Genomic DNA, 18,789 nt, shown 5'->3' with positions numbered 1-18,789 from the left:
CTTGTACCCGCGATCTCGTTCTTTCGGTCATGACCCATCCTTCATGACCATAGGTGAGGGTAGGAACGAAAATGGCCCGGTAGACAGAGAGCTTTGCCTTCTGGCTCAGCTCCCTTTTCGTCACAACGGTGCGGTAAAGAGAATGCAGTACCGCTCCCGCTGCTCCGATTCTCCGACCCATCTCACGCTCCATTGTTCCCTCACTCGAGAACAAGACCCCGAGATACTTGAACTCCTTCACTTGGGGTAAGGACTCATTCCCTACTTGGAGTGGACAGTCCATCGGTTTCCTGCTGAGAACCATGGCCTCAGATTTGGAGGTGCTGATCCTCATCCCAGCCGCTTCACACTCGGTTGCGAACCGATCCAGTGAGTGCTGAAGGTCGCAGACCGATGAAGCCATCGGAACCACATCATCTGCAAAAAGCAGTGGTGCAATCCTTAGTCCACCAAACTGCAGACCCCCTCCCCAGGGTATATACAGGAATCCTGAAGTCAAGTTTAATAACTTTTAAGACTTTTTTTAAGACCCTTTCCATACATTTTAAGACCTCATCGCCACTTCAAATTCTAACATTGGCGACACACTTTACCTCACATTTACTATATACAGTATTGATTGTAAGATAGCACAATTAAACCGTTTATGATAACTCCTTATCATAATTCAGATAGAACAAAGCACAAGAGAATGAATTTTGTGACCAACCCAATGCAAGGTTTATTAGAACAATTATTTGACCAATAAACAAAACAAATGACAAAATGTTGTACTATGAAATATACATTAAACTTTGGTCAGCTTCAGCGGGGTAATGCCATGTAGGAGTTCACAAATACCCATCATGGCATGTGCCTCAATTCATTTGCTTTGCTGTCCCACTCTTTTTCGGTTTGTTCCAGCTCAATGCATTTCTCTTTGTGCCTCCTCCTGAGGGTGTTGGACTTTGTTAGCAGTTGAGCCATTAAAGATCCAGCTTTTCCCTCAGCCTGCTCAGCAAGTTGATCGGCATCTTTCTGAAGGACGCCGCACACTTCTTTTAGGATCTTCCTTTTCTTTTTGAGCTGTTCTAGCTCATCTTCAACTGCTCTTCTCTTGAGGCTCTGTGTGGCACTCTGTCTCTTCTTCTGTTGTTGATCCAGGTAGATCCTGTACCTTGATCTTGCGAAGGCTGCAGAAGCCAGGAGCTCCTTAGTGAGTGGCACCTTTAGAACGCCCCCACAGACACTAACCTGGTCGCAGATCAACCTTTGTGCCTCCAGGGATTCTTCAAGGAGGTTGACAGTTTCAACCTTCTTGTTGACAGAGAACCCCCTTTCAACAGTGGCTTGACCATGGGACAGAAGTAGAAGGCTCTGGCAGAATCTCCGCAGCTCAGGGTATGTGCTGAGAGCTTCGTGCAGGAAAACATCGAGCCGCTGCTCAAATGGCTGGAAGGAGAGGAAGCCTTCACCTCTACCCTCAACAGACAGAAATCTTTGAAATTGCTGGACGATCACATCACCTACAACATTGACAGAGAAAGGGAAAGAAGTAATTATTCATATGTCATTATATTTCATTCCACAGTCATCTGCTTCATCCGTTGTTTGAGAGATACATAGCTCGCAGCATCTGTACACATAAAAAGCACAGTGTATTGTAGATTTCCTAAAACAAATTTAAACAAGAATGCGTAATAATTAAATCCACACAAGCTTCTATTGTCCCTAAACAATACTTGTTCCTACCAGCTGAAACTCCTCCTGCCAACTGCTTGTCCTCCAGGAATCTTTGGACTACACTCTTCATCTTGCTGATGCACCACTCTGGATCCCTGCTCATGTTTGTGGGATCCAAACATGCAATGTGCCTGACGACTGGAAATTTGAGGGGGCTTTTCTCCTGCACTTTCTTGACCATTGCAGCCAGGCCCTTCATGCACTCTTTCCTGAACGTGAGCACAGAAAGCTCACCTACTCTGCCTCCTGGTTTGCTCTGAAGTGCCTGACAAATAATACATAGACTGTAAATTGTGCAGAAAGGATGATTTACAAAATAAAGTTTATATCGACCTCTCATTGAAATGACAAAATGAGTTTCAATATACATTTATTTGAAACTACACAATATGTAATGCAAGTTCATTTAATTTTTTAACAAATCCTTCATTAGCATAATAAAATGGTAAAAAGGTCAATTTATCATATTAAACTGGCTGGATCAGTGTACAGGTAGAGCAAAGACATAGTAGGCCCATAACTGTATAGATCTATACATATACAGTACGTCTCTGAAAATATATCAAAATTACCTTGATGACAGATTCAGCACCAAGGCCTATGTCAGCATTCATCGGGGAGACCCAGTTCTTCTCATCAGCTGCATCGACTTTGGTGAGCTTCAGGGGGGTGATGTCCTCTAGCATTTCACTCTTCACAAACCGTCTCAGTAGACTCTACCATATTATAAAGAAATAACAAGAAATCAATGACAGAACCATTAGTGTGGATTAATCCAATTCAGTTTAATTACTGTTATTATTACCTTCAGTAACTCAGCCAAGTCTTTAGCTAAGAAGGGCATCACTGGCTCATCAGTTTGAAATTTTAACAGGAAGGGGCTGAAGGTCCTGGATATCGCAAAGAAGAACTGCAGCTTGGCTATGATGAGTGGATCCCCTTGTGCTGCCGCAATGGTGTCATAAGAGGCTGTGGCAGGGTTTGGGATCTTCTTGTTTTTGACACCATCCACGTACTTCTGTAGCATCGGCCAAATTTCAACCGCTCTCTCTGCCACACGGACATTTTCAACCCATCTGTGGCCGCAGAATGGTAGTGGGAAGCAGGAGGACCCTGTCAGACTGGTGAAGTCCTCTCTCCTCGCAGGAACGTTGTGGAAGAGGTAGTGCATTGCTCTCAGGAGCCTTTCAAGCTGCCACATCATAAAACCGGCCTTTACTGCGTTGTGGAGAGTGTGAAGGCCACAGCTTCCAACAAGGAAAAGCTGAGCACCTCCATAGAGCTCTGCGTGCTCTTTCTGTAGAAGATTCACCAATTTGAAGTTGACGTTGGGTCCATCCATGCTGACAGACATAAGCTGCCTCATCTTCAGTTGTGCACCACATTCCTGTGAATTAACAGTAATAAATTAATGACAACAATCCTTGAAAGTGTATTCTTGAAATACAGGGTCATTCAGATGCACGGTAAGGTGCAACTATAGGTTTGTCACTCATAACATTTAAATTAGTCATTTATTTGGTGTTCAAATGTCATGAAGCAAGATTGCAATATTAACTTACATTTTATAATTGAAACACATTACTGGTGGTATCTCCGTTCTCTCCTCCCACTGTGAATCGCGAGAAAGTTTCAGGGCGACAGAGACACAGAGCGTTCCCGTAACCATAGTAACTCACTCTCACCAGAGGGAGAGACGCTGTGCTGCTGCTGACCAGAGCCGTATAATATAATCTATCTATTCTATCTATACGGCGCTGCTGCTGACTGAGATTACTCTGAGCAGCATGCTAAATTACCATATAATAGATCTTTATGTATATTTTTCGCATTTCCCCCGGTAATAACTTTTGTCGTAAAAATGTGTTTCTAGTCGCATCTTAAATAATACTCGCTAATTGCCTAAGAGCGTCTGAAAAGATGCCAAATCTACCAAAAATAGCCATGTGTGCAACAAAAGATTCAGTCGTTTACAAAGCACATAACTCATATTCATAACATATGTTTTGAAAATAAAAAAAGACCTGGGATTGAAAAAAAAAAGACCCGTGGCTCAGGCAGGCCCTAAACATGAAATGCAAGTAGACTAGAGATACACTTACTTTAATGTGATGCAAAAAAGTCCTCGGCTCTTCCGTGTCCCAAAAATTGCGACCCAAGATACCTGGCCCATACACAGCCATCATCCCAATAACGAATGTGGACGTCCATCTGTTTTTTCTTGGTGGCTTGATTAAGGCTCTCGTCAAACATCAGCACAAACGGCCCAGCCTTGTTGATGCTATTAACGAGCTGTTCTTTAAAGTAAGGGGCCAAGCCGAATCGGACTATGTACCCTGTTTTGTCTTTTCCACAGGCGAACTTCTTGGCTATTTCCGAATCTGGGAACATAGCTCGGAAAAGATCGGAAATCCCTTCATTGGAATTGATGGATTGGTGTTTAATTACGGTGTTGAGGCACCACAGAACCTCTGCCTGCAGCGTTGGAGTGGCGCCCAGCATCACTCGGAGGTCAGCAGTAGCGCTAGATGAAGTGGCGGAGGCTGTAGTAACTTCAGCGATAGTGGGTGGGGGCGGTGATGTTACGCAGAAATGCGCGATTGAGACCTGCTGTCTGCGTCCCACAGCGGCTTTGTGGCTAGCACTTAGCATGTGGGACCGGACGGCTTTGATCCCCATCGAGGCAACACTAATCGCCTTCCGACACATGCAGCAGTAGGCCTCACGGTTATTCCCAGACACGGGCCTCAGCCATGGTTCGAACTCCGTATCCTCCAACCATTTGGATGAAAACTTGCATTTCCCCATGTTGTAACCGGCGTAAACTGACCTTCGCGCGCTATCAAGCAGCAGTCATCAGTGAGCGTGCAATGTCCTGTTCAGATGACGTAAAATCCAACGGGATGAAAAAAAATAATAACTACACAGAATCACACTATACACCTACGCAATGATTAAATTCAGGCAAACTTTAGAATATAATTTATATACTTATTGCAAACAAGCTACAAAATGTAATACCTTGGAAAATGCAATTTAATACTTTTTAATACTTTTTAAAAGCCTTATTTTTCGCTAAATTGATTTATCAACTTTTAATACTTTTTAAGACCCCGCGGACACCCTGCCTCCCCCACGACTACGCCTCGAAATCCAATCCATGTATATTACAAACAGGATTGGTGACAAAGCGCAGCCCTGGCGGAGGCCAACCCTCACCTGAAATGGGTTCGACTTACTGCCGAGGACCCGGACACAGCTCTCGCTTTGGGAGTACAGAGATTGGATGGCCCTGAGTAGAGACCCCCTCACCCCATACTCCCGCAGCACCTCCCACAGTGACTCCCTGGGAACCCGGTCATACGCCTTCTCCAAGTCTACAAAACACATGTAGACTGGATGAGCGTACTCCCAGGCCCCCTCCAGGATCCTTGCGAGAGTAAAAAGCTGATCCGTCGTTCCACGACCAGGACGGAATCCGCATTGTTCCTCCTCAATCTGAGGTTCGACAATCGGCCTGACCCTCCTTTCGAGTACCTTAGAGTAAACTTTCCCGGGGAGGCTGAGTAGTGTGATGCCTCTGTAATTGGCACACACCCTCTGATCCCCCTTTTTGAAAAGGGGAACCACCTAGGCATGGGCGGTATCATTTTTTTCATACCGTGGTATAAAGTATATGACGGTATCAGTCCCAATTTAAGGGGTAATTTCTCCCCGCCAATTTTTTTTTACTCACTATATCAACAGCCAGCCCCACCAAAAATATTTTCCATCAGCCGCCACTGACGGTATGACTTGGGTCGACTTGAGTGAGGTGGCGTTCGGCGGCAAATAGATGTTTCGAACGGTATATTATATGTTCGGTGTAAAATGCAGCCCGAGCCGGTAGACGCTCGCAAAGTGCCGCGACGTGCGCGCAAGTGCAAAACAAGGGCTGCATACATGACACATTGTGCAAATGGCACATTTTGAGATCGGATACAGGACGCGTTTGTAGATGTCCGACGTTGTTTCCATAGTGAGCTAAGTTAACAATATATCATCATACATAAACATTTTCCGGGAGTAAATACTTGACTTATGTAAACTGTGTTCGTTATTCTCCCGTCCAGGAGAGAAGCTTTAAAAGGAGACTAAATGGAGTCTCTGTGAAAGTTCAATTGGGTACTTTAATTAAAAAAGGCGCGGGTTGGTCACAAGCATGATATTGTTCAGTCAGACAAACAGCTGTGATCCGCTCCTCGTTAGGGAAGCCAAGAGTTGGATCTCTCCTCCGGTGCTGTTATATATCCTCTGCTGGCTCCTCCCCGCCAGCCGGCTCGCCTCGTCTCCAATGTCCGTTGTTGCATTTAAACAGAGGATTGGCTCCTTTCACATCCAATATATGCTCAACACGCCTCTTCTCCTCATATTCTCTTTCATCACTTTTCGTTTAACACATTCTAAACGCTGTAATCAATACTCTAAAAAATACTTCTCGGCTCGTTTGGTTTCCGGTCATTCCGGATGTTGTCACATGCTACTCTCGTCTGTAAACAATAATGTATTCAAATAAACTGTACCTTCATTTAATATTCAGCATGGTAGTATCTCGACATATATAGTTGTAGTGTTAAATCAGTAGGCTTCGGTTTGCACCACTCCATATCATTTCGCTACTAAATTCACCTCTTTAGGAAATCGTATATTAGCCACATGCTACATGCGTAATGAAGGATTTTCAGAATAAAAGCTTAACTGCTTGTGCACAAGAATTTCTGTTTTTTTCAGTATAAAAGAGCATTAAAACTGACGGCATGTTTAAACTACATTTCCCCATTAAAACATTGATTTTAATTTCTAACACTTATTGAATAAAGTTTGCTATATTCACTAACTAGTTTGGCAATATTATTCCGTGCATGTGTTAAAAACCTTATTTCTATTTGATTCATTGGATTACTCGCGTGAATGTTTAGCACGTAAATGCTTTCGTTTGTAAAACCGTCCGACCTCGACTACAAAACCATCAACCAGTTGCATAGGATTAAAAAATGTCAACACTCACTCACCCCGTCTTAAACATTCCCAAAGAAGTGCCTCCATCTCTCGTTGTGCTGGATGAAGTCACTGGCGACGAGTAAACCCAAAATAGTCCCAAACAGGAGCAGAGGCATTTTTCTTTTTTACTAGTTGTCCGAGTTCGGGGCCGGCAAATGCTGCCGCCATCTTGCTCAGCTCAGCTCTGTGCTGAGCTCTGAGAACGGGAAAGACGGACTGCCCTCCCCTGCCCTCTGCTGGCGCGCGCTGTGCATTACAACCAATGTCGTCCCTGTCAAAACTCCGTGTCAGTGTAATAGAATGAAACGCATCTATGATTTGGCGCACAGTCTGTGACGTCACGGTATTGAAAATCATACCGACGGTATTTCGAAATACCCTGGTATACCGTAATACCGTCATACCGCCCAAGCCTAGAACCACCACCCCGGTCTGACACTCCTTCGGTACTGTTTCCGACTTCCACGCAACGTTGATGAGACGTGTCAACCATGACAGTCCCTCAACACCCAGAGCCTTCAGCATTTCTGGGCGGATCTCATCCACCCCCGGGGCTTTGCCACTGTGAAGTTGTTTGACGACCTCAGTGACCTCCCCCCGGGAGATTGGTGTCGATCCCCCGTCATACTCCAGCTCTGCCTCTAACATAGAGGGCGGAGTTGTCGGGTTCAGGAGTTCCTCAAAGTGCTCCTTCCAACGCCCTAACACTCCATCAGTTGAGGTCAACAACGTCCCATCCTTACTGTACACAGCTTGGATGGTTCCCTGCTTCCCCCTCCTGAGGTGTCGGACAGTTTTCCAGAACAACTTTGGTGCCGCCCGAAAGTCTTTTTCCATGTCTTCTCCGAACTTCTCCCACACCCGCTGCTTTGCCTCGGCCACGGCTGAGGCTGCTGCCCTTCGGGCCTGTCGGTACCTTGCAACTGCCTCGGGAGTCCCCCGGGATAACAAATCCCTGAAGGCCTCCTTCTTCAGTCGGACGGCTTCCCTGTCCACCGGTGTCCACCAGGAGGTTCGAGGGTTACCGCCCCTTGAGGCACCTAGGACCTTGAGACCACAGCTCCCCGCCGCGGCTTCGGCAATAGAGGCTTTGAACACCGACCACTCTGGTTCAATGTCCCCAACCTCCACAGGAATGCCCGAAAAGCTCCGCCGGAGGTGTGAGTTGAAGGCCTCCTGAACTTGGGCCTCCTCCAGACGTTCCCAGTTCACCCGAACTACACGTTTGGGCTTACCAGGTCTATCTGCCACTGGACCCAACTCACCACCCGATGGTGATCAGTTGACAACTCCGCCCCTCTCTTTACCCGAGTGTCCAAAACATACGGCCTCAGGTCCGATGATACGATAACAAAATCGATCATGGACCTTCTGCCTAGGGTGCTCTGGTACCACGTACACTTATGAGCATCCTTATGTTCGAACATGGTGTTTGTTATGGCCAATCCATGACTAGCACAGAAGTCCAGTAACAAACCACCACTCCGGTTCAGATCAGGGGGGCCGTTCCTCCCAATCACTCCCCTCCAAGTGTCTCCATCATTGCCCACATGTGCGTTGAAGTCTCCCAGCAAGATTAAAGAGTCCCCTTCAGGAGCCCCATACAGGACTCTTTCCAGGGTCTCCAAGAAGGCCGTATACTCTGAACTGCTGTTGGGTGCATAAGCACACACAACAGTTAGAGTTTTCCCCCCCATAACCCGCAGGCGTAGGGAGGCAACCCTCTCGTCCACTGGGGTAGACTCTAACAACGAAGCACCCAACCGGGGACTTGTGAGTATCCCCACACCCGCCCGGCGCCTCACACCTTGAGCAACTCCGGAGAAGAATAGAGTCCAACCCCTATCCAGAAGTAAGGTTCCAGAGCCGACGCTGTGCGTAGAGGTGAGCCCAACCAGATCCAACTGGTAACGCTCCACCTCCCGCACAAGCTCCGACTCCTTCCCCCCCAGAGAGGTGACGTTCCACGTCCCCAAAGCCAGCTTCTGTCGCCCGGGTCTGGTCCGTTGAGACCCTCTGCCTTCACTGCCACCCTTCTGGCAGCGCACCCGACCCCATCGCTGTTTCCCGTAGGTAGTGGGCCCGCGGGACGGAGAAGCGGAGGTGTTGCCCACGTCGCCTTTTCGGGCTGTGCCCGGCCGGGCTCCGTGGCAAGCCCGGCCACCAGACGTTCGCCGACGAGTCCTCCTTCTGGGCCTGGCTCCAGAAGGGGACCCCGGGCTTCCTCCGGGCCGGGTATCCTCACTTCGTGTGTCGTCTTTCATGAGGTCTTGTGAACCAATCTTAGTCTGGCCCCTTGCCTGAGACCAATTTGCCATGGGAGACCCTACCAGGAACACAAGGTTCCAGACAACACAGCCCCCAGGTTCATCAGGCAAATGCCAAATGTAAAATAATGTAATTAAAAAGAACATTGTAAAATGTACCTTTTGAAGTATGTCTTCAGGCGATTTGTGTCCCTCTGCTGTTGGCAATCTGGGTGTCTTCAGGTTCTGAGGGATTTTATTCCCCTCAGTAGGTAGAATAGTCTCCTCTGTTGGGTTTATACAAATTAAAAGCTCTTCATTAACTTTACTGTAGAAATGCTGACCATAACCAATAATATTGGAGAGGAAATTGATCACACTTGGAAAAGAGAGAACACTTTCTCACTTCCATGACTGGTCCTATTGCTGTGACCCTGACCAAAGGTATGTAATAGTGTATATACTGCATTTGTAGCAAACTAAAGTGCTTAACATACCATCAACGGCAGAAGCAACGTTTCCTTCCTCTATGTCCCCGTTCCCTTCTTCTTCTTCTTCTTCTTTCCTCTTCTTCTTCATCACTACCAAGAACTCTTTCTGTTGGAGATATACCGAGTACAGGTTAAACATTGTGAAGCAATTAGAAAAATTGAGAAAAAAGACATAATGAACAAATAACATACCATCTGGCCCTATTGTCATTTCATCCAAGTTCTTTCCATGAAACTCTGCTAATCTGCCTTGCTCAAGTGCCATGTGCTGATCTTGGCAAGTTGAAGCGTCTTCTCCGATAGTCGATAGAATTCACGTTGAATTCTAATATCGTGACAAAGAAAGTTTTAAAATAGAGAATAAAACCATACAATTTCATGCAATCACTACATATTATAAAATAAGACAAATGCATTTTCTAAAAAGGAAACATCTAAATCTAAATAGATGTGAACTAACACCAGATTTCAGAGAGAAAGGCCCCCCACCCATTAAATACTGTACACTAATGCTACCTTAACCTCGTCTTTCTCACACACCAGGGCTCAACGCTGACTTTTAAAAGTGGTTGCCAGGCTGGCAACCAGGCATCAGCTTTTGGTTGCCAAAACTGAAAATATGGTTGCCATTTTTAGTCACCTTATGTTTGAAATAATGAAAATACTATGCAGTTATACATCAACATAATAATGAAAATGTGACACAAATTAAGTAGACAGCAGGGCTCGCTGCAGAAGCCTGCCGGTTTTAACCTCGGTTAATAACCTGCAGAGCTCGCGGCATTCCTCTGTCCGAGATACGCCTCCTACACACGGTCATAATAAACCCATGAGCGCCGTTATATAACGCCTCATGTGGGCAGCACTGCACACACCTCCATCCATCCCCTGAGCGTGTACGCGCCTCATGATGAGAGTCGGAGTGAGACGCAGCGTGTGGAGGCCCCCGCGCAGCCCTTTCGGTCCAAGCCCACCTTGGGTTGCCTCAAGCCCTGTGTACAGATGTAGCACTTCTTTTCAGACGCCTACCCGTGCGGGTCCGTGATCTGCACGGGGTGGGCCCCTGCTGAAAAGGAAAACCCCCCCGCAGGACTTGATACGCCCCCTTGATAAATAAATGTAATTTTTATGAAACCAGCTGCAATGGATCATGGATCCACCAGGGGGAGCCGTGAAAAGCTGCCACACTGGAACTCATGTGAAATAAACAGCTGATAGATCTACAGGTATCTGATATAGCGGATATTTGTTAAGATCCATATGTCACGGATAGGATCATATTCTGTGCTAAATAAGAGACATGTAATCATTTACAAAACATCACCATGTTTTTATTTAACAAAATAATGTTGTTTAATTCACGTTGGCGTAAGTACAAAACCATCGCTATGTTTTTTCATCAGGAAATGCAGCCCGGCTCAAACACACGATTTTCATTCATCATCCTCACGATCATTTAATGTATCATATGTTTGCGAATTGAAATTAATGCAATAATACAACTAGTTTAATCCACGTGAGTTTACAACAACAAAAAATAATCGCTTTGTTTTTATATCACATCCGACCGGAGGAAAATGCAGCACGGCTCTCACTACCGATAATCCTAATCCCACGGGCAAACAATAATATGTACAGTGTTAATAGTTTACTGTATTATTAGTGTCTAATATTACTGCTATAACAATCACACATCGAGTTGTTAAAATGAGACCGTTTTTGTTTTTTAAAGAGTCTGAATGAAACGGCAGCTCTCAGGTGCCTCTCAGGTGTGTGTATCAGTGTTAGGACTAACGCGTTACAAACTTACGCATTACTGTAACGCAACTACCTTTTGCGGTAATTAATAACGTTACTAGTTACCTATTCCCATTCAGTAACGCCGTTATAGTTACTGTGATTTAAATGGGTTACACTGCGTTACATTATGTGATCCAACTGAACCGAATCTCCCTGCGGATGTAATTTACAGTTGAATACAGCGATGTCCTCTCACAGTACCATGTAAAAGTGAAAGTGACCAGAGAGGAGTGATGATTGGTTAACGCGGGGTAACATTTCAGGGTAAGCCAATCAGAGACAGAGTTGGGCGAGTCTTGCCTTATGGGGAAAATACACAGACACACAAACACTTGCTAACACACACACATACACGGCAACGCCCACCACCAGCACACACACTATGGCAGATGCAAGTATCAGCGAGAGCAGCAGCGCATTTACAACTTGGAGATATAACTAGGCCTGTCGCGATAATCGATAAATTGACTTATCGTACGATAAATAAAAATGGACTCGATAACTTTTCTGAGCTCGATAAATTGCCGTTTACATAAAGATGTGACCAGCATTTTAGCCTGGAGCGCTGTGGCTGCCAGGCGCGCTGTGAGGGGCGGGGCTGACACACAGCCAGGTCAGGACACTCCGCGTGCACGTGCAGCAGCGTAGCAGCCAAATTAATAATATAGCGACAAGCGGGAGACAACGTGTGACTTACTCGCGGGGAATTTAAAGTGAAATGGAATTGGTTACTGTGAGCCTCTCCGCTCACACAGGGTTCAAACAGGGACGGAAAGAGCAGGTTGGTTGACCACAGGCGTTTATTATCTCCAAACAACAATATGCGCGGGTCTCAAATGTTGCCCGGGTGGGAAACTTCACAGGTCCTTTCGCGACCTTCCAGGATCCCGCCTACTGCATCACAGAACAGAACCAGGTTACGACATGCTTTTCTTCCCGCACTGATTACCTGATTCCGATCAGCTGTCTGGCCTCCGGCCGAGCCACTCCCTTCACTCCAGCAGCCAGCGCCCAAACCACACCCCGCTGCCACATACCCCCACCGCCCGACTCAGGCCGGGATCCCGCCGGCCGCAAGCTGACTCCCCCCCCCCCCCCCCCCTCCGCCGAGCGAGAGAGGAAATCAGCCACGACCATCCGGTTACCCGGCCTGTGGATCACCTTGAAGTTGAAAGGCTGTAACGCCAGATACCACCGAGTGATCCGAGCGTTGGCATCCTTCATGCGGTGGAGCCACTGGAGCGGGGCATGGTCCGCCCAGAGGGTGAAAGGGCGCCCCAGGAGGTAGTACCGCAGGGCGCCGACCGCCCACCGTATGGCGAGGCACTCCTTTTCCACCGTACTGTAGTTCACCTCAGTTTTTTTCCAGTTGAGGAACATCTCAAAGCTGAGAACCTTAGTATCAAAGGTGGAACTAGAGATGATCATTCATGCTTTTATTTCATCCCGCCTAGACTACTGCAATAGTCTCTTTACTTGCCTGAGCCAGAAGGATCTTCATCGTCTCCAGGTTGTTCAAAACTCTGCTGCAAGGCTTTTAACCCACACTAGTAAAAGAGCGCACATCACACCAGTTTTAGCAGAACTACACTGGCTCCCAGTCAGTGTCAGGATACATTTTAAAATACTAGTCCTCACTTTTAGAGCTCTAAATAATCAAGCCCCTGCCTATATTTCTGAGCTGCTGAAACTTTATAATCCTGCACGTTCTCTTAGATCCTCTGACCAATGCCTGCTGGTCATTCCGCACACGCACTTTAAAACCAGAGGGGATCGAGCCTTTCAAGCAGTGGCCCCCAGACTGTGGAACGCGCTGCCACTTTCCTTGCGCACTTTAAACTCTGTGGAGCTTTTTAAAAAGCAGCTGAAAACCTTGTTGTTTAGACAGACTTTTAGTAAAGGTGAAGGTTCTTTTTGACAGTTTGTTTTATGTTTTGATGTTGTGTTTTGATGTGTATATGTAGCTGTGTGTTCCTTGTTTTACACCATGTATTCTCCTTTTTATCGTGATCTCACTGTGAAGCACTTTGTGAATCCTTTCTGTGAAAAGTGCTATATAAATAAACTTTACTTACTTACTTACCTCCCTCTGGGCGAGCTTACGGCTAATGTACAGTACGGGGCGGTCGACCCTCTCTACGTGCTGGGACAAAACGGCCCCCACCCCACTGTTCGAGGCGTCGGTCTGCAACACAAAAGGGAGAGAGAAGTCAGGAGAATACAGAAGCGGCTTACCACAGAGGGCTTTTTTAACCCTCTCAAACGCCAGCTGACACCGCTCCGTCCACTGGACCGGATCTGAAGCACCCTTTCGGGTCAGGTCGGTCAGGGGACTGGTCAGCTCCGAAAAGGACGGGATGAACCGCCTGTAGTAGCCGGCCAGCCCCATGAACCTCCTGACCTATTTTTTCGTCTTGGGCGCCAGACAGGCTGAAATGGCGGTTGTTTTCTCTATCTGTGGCCGCACCTGCCCGCCGCCCAAGTGGTACCCCAGATACCGTACCTCCCTCCGTCCAACCGCACACTTCTTCGGGTTGGCCGTGAGTCCCGCCTGCCTCAGGGACTCGAGCACCGCCCCCACCTGCTGCATATGCTGCTCCCATGTCTCACTGTGAATGATGACATCATCCAAGTAAGCAGCAGCATATGCAGAGTGGGGACGCAGCACCCGGTCCATGAGCCGCTGGAAGGTTGCTGGAGCTCCGAACAACCCGAAAGGAAGTGTGATGAATTGGTATAAACCATACGGAGTGGAGAAGGCCGTTTTTTCCTTAGACTCTGGAGAAAGGGGAATCTGCCAATAGCCTTTGGTTAAATCCAGCGTTGTGTAAAAGCGAGCAGTGCCTAGCCGATCCAGGAGTTCGTCGACCCGGGGCATTGGATAAGCATCAAATTTGGACACCTCGTTCACCCTGCGGTAGTCCACACAGAACCGGATTGACCCGTCGGACTTACGTACCAGCACGACGGGGCAACACCAGTCACTGGTGGACTCTTCTATCACTCCCATCTCTAGCATAGCCTGAAGCTCCGCCTGAACAATTTTCCTCCTGTGTTCAGGCAGCCGATAGGGCCGTGAACGAATGGCCACGCCCGGGGGCGTTTCTATGCGGTGGTGTATGAGAGAGGTGCGCCCTGGCAGCGTAGAGAACACGTCGGCAAACTGCCTTTGCACCGAAGCAACGTCTGCTCTCTGGCCCGATGAGAGATTGTCGCCACAACAGACCGGGGCTACTTTGTTGCTTTTAATGACCTCCGGTCCCAACTCATCTCTCTCAATCACCGTGGTGGCCAGAGAAACCGACGCCACCTCCCTCCATGCTTTCAGGAGGTTAAGGTGGTAAATCTGTGTTGCTCCCCCCCTGTCAGAACGTACCACCTCATAATCTACGTCCCCCACTCGTCGTGTGACCACGAAGGGTCCTTGCCACTTGGCGAGTAGTTTAGAGCTAGAGGATGGGAGTAATACAAGCACTTTATCTCCCGGTGAAAATTGTCTCAGTTTTGACCCTCTGTTGTACAGGCGCTGCTGACGTTCCTGAGCCTGGAGCAAATTCTCCCGTGATATCTGCCCCAGTGAGTGGAGTTTTGCTCGCAGGTCCATAACGTACTGTATTTCGTTCTTACTGGTGCTTGGACCCTCTTCCCAGTTTTCCTTAACTAGGTCCAAAACACCCCGGGGCTTCCTACCAAATAACAGCTCAAAGGGAGAAAATCCCGTGGAGGACTGGGGCACCTCCCGCACTGCAAACAACAGAGGATCTAGCCATTTATCCCAATTACGGCTATCTTCTTGAACGAACTTACGAACCATGTTCTTTAGTGTTTTGTTAAACCGTTCCACCAGGCCGTCGGTCTGCGGATGGTAAACACTAGTCAGTATTGAATGGACGCCCAATAGTTCATACAGCTCGCGTAGTGTGCGTGACAAACTTTGTGCCCTGGTCAGTCAGGATCTTTTTCGGGATCCCGACTCGGGAGATAATGCGAAACAGTGTCTGCGCGACGCTCTTTGCAGAGATATTACGCAGCGGCACTGCCTCGGGATATCGCGTTGCATAATCCACTAGGACTAGTACAAAGCGATATCCCCGTGCACTCCGGTCTAATGGCCCGATGAGGTCCATTCCAATTCTCTCAAAAGGCACCTCAATCAATGGTAACGGGCGCAAAGGCGCTCTGGGGATGGCCGGCGGGTTAACCAGCTGACATTCACGGCAAGATGCACACCACCGCTTCACATCTGCGCGAATGCCCGGCCAATAAAATCGGGCCATTATCCGGTGTAGTGATTTGTCGTACCCTAGGTGACCTGACATGGGGTTATAATGAGCCGCCTGGAAAACAATTTCCCGACGGCTTTTTGGCACCAACAACTGGGTATTTATCTCTCCTGTCTGTGTGTCACGGCTTACACGATACAGCCTGTCCCTAACCACCGTAAAGTGTGGGTGAGTGAGTGCTGCGTTTGGGTGTAGCTGGGAGCCATCAATACTCACCACCTGGCCGAAGGCGTGCTGAAGGGTCTCGTCCCTCGACTGTTCGAGGGGGAAATCTTCCACGGGAAACACCAGCGGGTCCAGAGGGACCTCCGCGGCCCCCTCCGTGTCCGTTTCCCCCTCGACGTCGTCAGCCGCCTCCGACTCTCCACTAAACACAGCACACAACTCACATTTCCCTGCCGTCCGTGAACGCACCCCCATAGCCCCCGCTAGCTTAGCAAACCCCGGCCAATTCGTTCCCAAAATCAGAGGGTGCGTAAGGCGAGTGCTAACTCCAGCCCTGACTCTATGCTTTTTTCCCTTATAAGACATTTCCAGCGTCACCTCCGGGTACTGGTGAATATCCCCATGCACACACCTCACCTTCACCCACGATGCTTCAATCAATGCCCCAGGCTGAACCAGGTGCTGATGTATCATCGTCTGATTACAGCCCGTGTCCATCAGAGCCTGGTGTGTACCCCCCTGTATACATACCGGTATACGGTACGTCCCTTCCAAATCGGGGGCGGCAACTGGCGGTCCTGCCACCCGAACCAGCTGTCCGACCTCCATGAGAGGACACTCCCGTCGGAAGTGGCCGGGCTGCCCGCACCACCAGCAATCCTGCCCTGACGTCTGAGGAGCCCCCCGTGGTACCGGACGACCAGAAGCGTAGGCCGGACCCTGGGGAGAGATAAAAACAGGAGGGTAAGGTAGAGCTAGGGGGGAAAGTGTCGGGGCTGCGGGGTTGGGGCCGTGTGATGGTGGGGAGGGAAGGGCAGCTGCTCCAGGAAACCTCCTCCTCGGGGCTGGGACGGGTCTGCCCGTTGAGACGGCTGGTGGTCGGGGCTCCTCTTTCATGCTCCGCCGGGGAAGCGAGAGGTGGTCCTCCGCAAGGACGACGGCTGCTTCCAGGTTGGCGGGGCGATGGCACTGGACCCAATTCGCCGTCGAAGATGGCAGGCCGGCGATTAACTGCTCCAGCGCCACCTGCCCGACGACTTCCTCAGCGGAGCGCACCCCCGGCTGGAGCCAGCGGCTCGCTGCATCCAGGAGCCGCTGCGCGTAGGAGAAGGGCCGGTCAGCGTCCTCGAAGGGGAGGGCCCGGAACCGGCGGCGGTGTCCCTCTGGCGTGCTGCCAAGCCGGTCCAGGATGGCCTTTCTCAGATGCCGGTACACATGCCGAGAGGCTGCTGGCAGGCTGTGGGCGGCTAGCTGCGCACTCCCAGATAGCAGAGGCAATAGCCGCGCTGCCCACTCCTCCTCCGGCCAACCGCACGCCGCCGCTGTGCCCTCAAAGATGTCCAGGTATGCCTCCGGATCATCCTCTGCCGTCAATTTCTGGAGGGCAATTGAAGGCGGTCGGGCCGGGTTGGTAGCGGGATCGGCCTCCCGAGCGGCCGGACGCTGCAGCAGCTCCCGTAGGAGAGCCCGGTCCTCGCGCTGGCTCGAGGCGATCCCGAGCAGAGCCTCGCTCTGCTGTCGCTGCAGTGTTGTGGTGGTCTCCTGCATGTGAGCGAGACGTTGGAGGGCCTGACCCAGCGGGGTTTCTCCTTCCGACATCAGGTCCCTGTTCAGGTGCCACTGTGAGCCTCTCCGCTCACACAGGGTTCAAACAGGGACGGAAAGAGCAGGTTGGTTGACCACAGGCGTTTATTATCTCCAAACAACAATATGCGCGGGTCTCAAACGTTGCCCGGGTGGGAAACTTCACAGGTCCTTTCGCGACCTTCCAGGATCCCGCCTACTGCATCACAGAACAGAACCAGGTTAAGACATGCTTTTCTTCCCGCACTGATTACCTGATTCCGATCAGCTGTCTGGCCTCCGGCCGAGCCACTCCCTTCACTCCAGCAGCCAGCGCCCAAACCACACCCCGCTGCCACAGTTACAAAACCTAACGACACATCTCGATTCTCCGGTCTGGCAGTACTTTGGATTCAAACCAAATCAATGAGGCGAACCTACGGACTTGAATGAGCCGGGCGGTGTGTCACATTGGTTTAAAAAAGGTAGCGACAAAAGCAGGCAATACCACGCATTTTAAACCACCTAAAACACAACCACCCCATTCCGTTTTCCCAGCTGGGAGCAAACACGGCAGCTGGAGATGGAGAGCCCCCGCCCGACAATGCAAACATGTTGGTGTTCCTTGCTCGAAAACTTAGAAAAACAGATTTGGATATGGCCTGTTGAGGCATCTGGGTCTTTGACAGTGGACTGTACACTTGACTGTTGTTTTAAGGAGTTTTTCTTTGCTTGTGAGATAATGTGTGCTCATATTTATTTATTTATATATATATATATATGAGAGAAAGAGAGCTCTGTTTTCCAGCCTGACTCTATTTAATTTATTGTTTTGGTTGTGTGTGATTTAATTAATTTATTATAATTTAATTAATTTGTTTTATTTATTAATTTATATATTTTAATATTATTTCACATTTCATTTGCAATGTTGAATGTTCAATAAAAAGTTATGTTTGAAAGGATGTACTTGAATTATTATTATATATTATCATTATGTCTAAAATGGTCTTAAAACGGTGCCGACAATATTATCGTTTATCGCAATAATTTCCAGAAAAATGTATCGTCCAAAACAATTAATTATCGTGACAGGCCTAGATATAACCACTATTTTCAATTTGTGGGGATAAAGGACGCACAACATATTACGGTCAAATGTAAACTGTGTGCAGGACAGAAAGCATTGTCCACATCGAATAACAGCAATGCCAATCTCCTGAAGCACCTAAGTAGTGTACATGGGGTTATAAAACTAGTCGCCAAAGACCCCACCGTCTCAACCACCGGCAGTGACCCAGATGGAGCAACACCATCTAAACAGCCAAAAAACGATTTTTTTAAATCGCCACATGTCACCCAGAGTCAACTAAATAGATTGTTTGCTGAAAAGAGTTTGTTTGTCTTCAGTGTCAGTCTGACAGTTTATTATTTATCTAATTGTTACTGCCAAAAGAGTGTAGTTCTTGTTTAATTGTT

At 48.4% G+C, this 18,789-nt stretch overlaps 2 protein-coding genes across 2 annotated transcripts; both read right to left on the bottom strand.

Annotated features, from left to right (window-relative positions):
* Nucleotides 1-696: 696 nt before the first annotated feature.
* LOC307043928 (uncharacterized protein) lies at nt 697-12,359 on the bottom strand. The gene is made up of 8 exons (XM_079688889.1): nt 12,249-12,359; nt 9,692-9,824; nt 9,506-9,605; nt 9,189-9,295; nt 2,528-3,109; nt 2,295-2,438; nt 1,732-1,987; nt 697-1,505 (listed from the first exon to the last, which is right to left on the bottom strand). Exons 2-8 carry the CDS (start codon nt 9,692-9,694, stop codon nt 844-846), a joined length of 1,854 nt encoding a protein of 617 aa, XP_079545015.1. The 5' UTR covers nt 9,695-9,824; nt 12,249-12,359; the 3' UTR covers nt 697-843.
* LOC307044548 (uncharacterized protein) lies at nt 9,754-18,038 on the bottom strand (the record flags this gene model as incomplete). The annotated part of the gene is made up of 4 exons (XM_079689859.1): nt 16,279-18,038; nt 13,383-13,484; nt 12,337-12,652; nt 9,754-9,824 (listed from the first exon to the last, which is right to left on the bottom strand). The coding sequence occupies exons 1-4, from the start codon at nt 17,344-17,346 to the stop codon at nt 9,754-9,756; spliced, it is 1,557 nt and encodes a 518-aa protein (XP_079545985.1). The 5' UTR covers nt 17,347-18,038.
* Nucleotides 18,039-18,789: the final 751 nt, after the last annotated feature.

The sequence above is a fragment of the Notothenia rossii genome (genome assembly GCF_949606895.1).
Source record: "Notothenia rossii genome assembly, chromosome: 6".
NCBI classification, from domain to species: Eukaryota; Metazoa; Chordata; class Actinopteri; order Perciformes; family Nototheniidae; genus Notothenia; species Notothenia rossii.
Note: the sequence above shows the minus strand (reverse complement) of the source record. Positions and strands in the feature narration are given on the sequence as shown.

Bases quoted from the DNA above. Each gene is read 5' to 3' on its own strand.
- LOC307043928 (XM_079688889.1), bottom strand. The intron at 9,296-9,505 runs GTATGTTAAGCA...TAAACCCAACAG, and splicing joins CGTTGCTTCTGCCGTTGATG to AGGAGACTATTCTACCTACT. The intron at 1,988-2,294 runs GTAATTTTGATA...ATTATTTGTCAG, and splicing joins GTGCTGAATCTGTCATCAAG to GCACTTCAGAGCAAACCAGG.